Source organism: Hemibagrus wyckioides, linkage group LG27, assembly GCF_019097595.1.
Source record: "Hemibagrus wyckioides isolate EC202008001 linkage group LG27, SWU_Hwy_1.0, whole genome shotgun sequence".
NCBI classification, from domain to species: domain Eukaryota; kingdom Metazoa; phylum Chordata; class Actinopteri; order Siluriformes; family Bagridae; genus Hemibagrus; species Hemibagrus wyckioides.
In genome coordinates, this window is record NC_080736.1 from 14553138 (window position 1) to 14558963 (window position 5826).

Here is a 5826-nt window from a genome sequence, read left to right on the forward strand (position 1 = left end):
CTTCGGCTAATTAAAAACCTTCCTCAGTGGAATGTGATCACCTGTCACTGTCTCCTGGTTATATTACAGTACAATTATGCTCCTGAGCCACTGAAGACAAAATTAATCCTACTTTTCAATAAAAATCTGACATGAAGAGACTCATGAGACGCATCCCCTCTTACAGCTAGCATACTATATAAAGGCTCCTGATATCTCCACTACAAATGATTGACATTTTAATTACCCAGTAATGATGTTTGATTATGTCATATTTTATATCCTAACCTATATCTGAAAAAAGGTTAATGCCATTTAAATGTATCACACGCTTACATGAAGAAAGCCATTCACATCTGTTCAAAAGCATTCATTTCCCTTTTTTGTGTTATCTTACTGTTCATGACCTTATATCAGTACTCTGATAGAAGTCTGCTTGTCCTTGGGCCAAATGCCGAATATCAGATATTGTGTAACGTGTGATAATTAATGATTAAACACTGAAGAATTTTACTAACAGAATTATAATTTTAAAAAAACAAAAAAAACAAAAAAAAAACAGTATTATTTCTATTTTTCCACCTCTCCACATTAGATATGGCATTGTGGATGAAACATGGTGAGCTGATTGAATAATAAACAGACAGTTTGCTTCTTCAAGGTCATGTGCTTCATACATATATGTAGTCAATAGTTTTTGGGGTTTTTTTAAACCCAGTATTCAGGATATGTGATGAACGTCTGCACAGATATATATCGATAAAAGATAAATAGACATTTTTAGCAAATCCTTTTCAATCCCTGCCTGGAAAATGCAGCTAGGTTCTCTCTGCTCAACTCTGAAATCTTCTGTAAAGAAACCTATAACTGGGTCTTTATCAAAAAGAGCCTGAAAATCTTCTTGACTTTTTTAGGAAGCAAAAAAAAGAATGCCTAGTTTATCCAGTAAACCCTTGAAAGATATCTATATCAGGAGTGTATTAGAGTATATTTCTATATTTCTCTGCTTTGTGTTCTGTGTGGTAATTGTTTATTGTCTGCAATTTGTCCACAGATTACTGATATTTTCATCATATTCTATTTCGAGTTCTAATCTGCGCTTTCTTCTGCGCTCTACATGAAGATGTCATTGTGTCTAATATTCAAGCTGATTGATATCCTCAAGAAGAAGAATCATGTGGTGTGATATTATGTTTGAAATAATTGTAGTATTTGTAAGGTCGTTGCTTTAATTCAAATCTACTTTTCACTATAAAACAACAGATTTTCACAAACACAAATTCCTGGAGGTTGGATGCAAATGCCGGAAGTTTACTAACAGCGTCACAAAATAAGGGACAACTCAAAAAATAAGGAACAGGAAGTGCTTATAGTGATTAGAGAACCATGCAAAATACACACTCGGGATAGAATCAGATTCCAAACAAGCTAGAGACAAACTTAATCCAAAAACCAGGAGCATATAAAGAGGCTTGGTTAACTTCACGAATGTAATAGAACTAAATGTACGTTTCCCAAAGTTTAAACTGAAACCCATTTAGAAGACGATGATTGTTTGCATGGGAGTCCGTGATGTGCGATGACCATATAAGCTAAAAACACAATATAAAAATATAATATTATATTTAACACACACACACATGCACAATAAGTTCATTAAGTATTCTATTGTAAAAACAATGCGTAGTGCATCTCGTCCAAATTTCTGATCACGTCACCTGGTCCAATCTAGCATGCAGTAATTAACAATCCATTTCTGGGTTAAGTTGTCCTTTAAGCTTTGCAGCTTCAGCAGCACTTGGCATACACCGTCGCTGTACAGCCTGCAGCGTTTCCCAACAGCTTGTTATCACTTTTCATCCAGATGTTTTTACGTATGGTTAACAGACTGGAGTGAGAGGCAGATGGGAAGCTTTCAATCAACGCTGATGCTGAAGGAATGGCAGGATGGGGAATTCCAAACAGAGCTGAAATCCGGGTATCGCTTATTATAAGACAACAAGAAATAAAGACACTACATACTTCTTTATCTGATCTGCTAAATCTTTATTTGGAGAACTTACATCATGACATGGCATTCAGAAAGTTTCCTTTACTGCACTCTATAATGTTTTTTTAGCAGGTGACTTTTGGATGTGGAAAAATAAAAGAGAAAGAGAGAGAAAGTGAGAGACAGTGTGAGAGAGTTACTTTCCTGTCTGTGCAGTTTGGTGGCTCAGGGGAGCAGATTAATTAGCCGAGATGTGCTGAAAGGTCTTCCATAACTGGATGGGCTGTGACAGCACCGCAGGCCCACAGATCAATCCGTCATGATCTCCTGCCTGCTTGGGAATGAGATGAGATCACTCGGGGAACTGGTGTGTGTGTGTGTGTGTGTGTGTGTGTGAGAGAGAGAGCGAGTGTCAAACACTGACTTTAACTTGAGCTGCTGTAGATTGAGCGGAGGGACATATTTCACCTTCTGTGAGTGAGCGTTGAATTCAGAAAGGAGAGTGATGTTCAGCAGAGCGCTCAGAGATCATCTTCTCAGAGCTGGTATGGATTCTGTACTGCAGATAGCGTCTGCCACTGTATCGACTCACAGGGTAACAAGATCAGTGCGCTGTTTCTAATGTGCACTACAATACCGATCATAGCGTATAATTAATTTCCACTGTCTTGCAGCGTCTTTTGATTTTTTCCCCTTTATTCATTACTTCAGCTTCAGCTGCATAATCCTGATCAGGGTCACAGTGGATTAGGAGTCTATCCCTGGAGCACTGGGCCTCAACTAAAGTCCATTACCACACACACACACACACACACACACACATTCACATACTCCCTAGTGATAACTTAGAATTTATAAAAATGTATTATAATTAAACAATGTAAGGAATATTTTGGGATGAGGAAAGCCCTTGTGTGGAAAAAACTCTGCACAGACAGAACCCCAGACTGAGACTTGAACCAGGGACCTGGAGCTGTATGGAAGTATCACTGCATTTTGTGGTGATTTTTTTTCTGTTTGTTTGTTTTATGTGTTTTTCCAAGAATGTGTGACAGATCATTATGTTTAGACAGAGTGCAGACCAAAAACCACACACCTCTAAGCTAATATTTTAATATTTCAGGCTATTGTTTTAATATTTTTTCATCTCTCTCTCTCTCTCTCTCTCTCAAAAAAAAAAAAAGTCAAGGTGCCAGGTTGCCGTAAGCATTTTACTTTACACTGCTATGACTAATGCTTTCACAGCAAAACATATGGTGTCCTGTCCCAAATCACCCAAGCATTACCAATCCTGTCACAAGGACACAACATGATGTTTTACACTTCAGTGCCTGTGTTCCAGCACTTTGTTTGGTCAAACGGTAGTTTGTTCAACCTGATATGCATTTTGGCTGAGATAGAAATTTGAAGGTGTAGTCTGCCATCAGGGAGGTTTCACTGGCTCGCTTCAGCTCTCCAGGTTTGTGAGCTCACATTGCCCTCTTCTGGTAAGAAACTTTCACTTTCTCATTCATTTTTTTCTTGCAATCACTTTCTTTAATCCAGGTAACTGTTTTTCAATGCAGAAAACCAAAATGCATAACTATAGAAAGGTTGTGTCAGAATATATGCATGTGTGCACTGTTCAATGTAACAATAAAAACATAGGCTTAGAACAGTTTCTAAAGTTTAAATATACTCAAATAAATAGCCTGTTTCAGAATATGGCTGTACAAAACAACACAGAAAAGCTAGTCTATTAAAGAAAACAATGTAAAGCTATTTTCCCCCGAAAAAGGATAAAGTCAGATTTTGGATTCAGCAATGAGTTCAACTCAACTCAGAAGGCATTAAGAGAATAGAGTCCAAGGAAATATTGTACAAAAATAGCATGTGTAAAAATTTGTGTGTATGAAAGCCTCGGGCCACTGTCTCTGCTCACTGTCCCTCTCGGAGGAGACCTGTCAGGTCGGCCGAGGAGTGCGGCTTTCTACTTTCCGTAAAACATCTCGAGGAGAAGTTCTTCCATGTTTACTGTGCCAATGACGGGTCTGAAGAAGAGCCCTGCCACGACGTTGGCGTTGATGGATCGTAGCATTGAGAGGGCAATGAAGAGTTTGGCAAACCTCGTGGTGTCTCCTCGGTGAATCAGTTTGACATGTTCATTAAGAGCCTGGTGCGCTTCGCTCTGCAGAGCCTGGATGTAGTGCTGACACTGCAGTCCGGCAATGTCTGTAAAAACATCACACATACACACACACAAAATGTAGAATATATATAATAAGCACTTTGTGCTTGAGCTTGAATATCCAATATAATAAGAATAAGAACTAGAATATACAAAATTCTGAATTGTTATAGAATTAATTATAGAGAATTAGTCATATGAATTGCATTATAACAACAACAACAACAATAATAATAATAATAATAATAATAATAATAATAATAATTATTATTATTATTATTATTATTATTATAGAGATTTTTCCAGCTGTTTTGTCTAATAATGTTTGTCTAATAATGTTAACTGTTACTTTTGCTCACCTGGGTTAAACAGAATGGCTCCTTTTAAGTAGGCGTATTCCTTGGTGCTGATATCGAGGTCCCAGCACTTGCTGAGGAAAGCTTTAATGCCCTGCGCCTCGGCCAGTGCCACCCCTCCACCGCCATCAGCGACGTTGGCGCCGTGGTCGCGCGGGCTGGCGGGCCGCTCGTGCGCGCCGGTGAGGAGGCGCTGCAGCATGCTGGGCTCGGGGCTCTCGCGCGTCTCGAAGTCCAGTCCGTCCTGCGCCATTCCGAGCACAAGCAACGGCGCCCAGCCACTGCGCACCAGAGCACGCTGGTCGCATGCGGGCAGCTCACCGAAACACGGCACGCTCTTGACGAAGCGCAGGGTCTTGGCGAGCACAGCCGAGGCCGCGGCGCACGTCGCGTGGGGAGAGCGCAGCGCTACCGGCCTCGCGACACCGCACGCGCATGTGCGTGCCGCTACGGCGAACCTGGCGCCACGAGGCGCTCGCGCGGACGCACACGGGGCGCTTTCTTTCTTCAGCAGGTTGTACAGAATGCTCGGGTGGCGCCGCTCGCCGCCGCACTCACAACTCTCCGGATGAGCCATGCTCGCTGAGCGTCCTGACTGGAACAGATGTCTCTTCCTCTGCTCACTTCCATGCATCGCCGCCGTGTGTGTGTCCTCCCTCCCCAACGCCGACTAGTTAAAGAGTTTTTAAGCGCCGCTCCCGACGACACCACCTACTCTGACGCACACACACAGGAGCTGATCCCATAACATTGGGGGCAGGACTCTATCATCATCATCATCATCATCATCATCATGATTATAACTATTATAATCATCAGTTCTATATTTGTTTTGCTTCAACAGTCTTTTATCATTTCCCTTTCTTTTCTTTGTGCAGAATATTTCTTTCTGAATATCTGCTAAAAACATTTGCATATCTATACAATTCCACTGCCAAAATAACCCCTCAATGTGGTGTGTGTGTGTGTGTGTTATATTCATTCAAATTCCAGTTATAATCAAACAATATTATTCTTTTTGTAGCAAACAAAAGAAAGTCCAGACACTTCAGATTGGGCAGGAAGTAAACTTTGCATTCAGGCACTTCTTCACATCAACAATCACACTTTTATTCTCTGTCTCTTACCAAGCCAGCTTTAATTGGGGTCATCCATTTACACCACTCAGGCTCTCTCAAGGGGAGCTGACAGAGAAAGAGCAAGAGACACCAGAGAGCGGAGGAATAAAGAACCACATGCCCTGCCTTGCTCTTGATTTTTTCCTCTTTTGCTTTTGTCCTGCAAATAATTACAGCATCGTGAACTAATTAGGTTTGTGTTTATGTGCATGCAAG

The 5826-nt window shown here is 40.9% G+C and overlaps 1 protein-coding gene across 1 annotated transcript; it reads right to left on the bottom strand.

Moving 5' to 3' along the window:
* Window positions 1-2021: 2021 nt before the first annotated feature.
* Window positions 2022-5200, bottom strand: nr0b1 (nuclear receptor subfamily 0, group B, member 1). The gene is made up of 2 exons (XM_058382428.1): window positions 4496-5200; window positions 2022-4180 (listed from the first exon to the last, which is right to left on the bottom strand). The coding sequence occupies exons 1-2, from the start codon at window positions 5124-5126 to the stop codon at window positions 3939-3941; spliced, it is 873 nt and encodes a 290-aa protein (XP_058238411.1). The 5' UTR covers window positions 5127-5200; the 3' UTR covers window positions 2022-3938.
* Between the last annotated feature and the right edge of the window lie 626 nt (window positions 5201-5826).

Excerpts from the sequence above, each read along its gene's own strand:
- nr0b1 (XM_058382428.1), bottom strand. The coding sequence starts at position 5,126 with ATGCATGGAAGTGAGCAGAGGAAGAGACATCTGTTCCAGTCAGGACGC. Across the intron at positions 4,181-4,495 it reads AGCCATTCTGTTTAACCCAG|ACATTGCCGGACTGCAGTGT; the intron begins GTGAGCAAAAGT and ends ATGTTTTTACAG.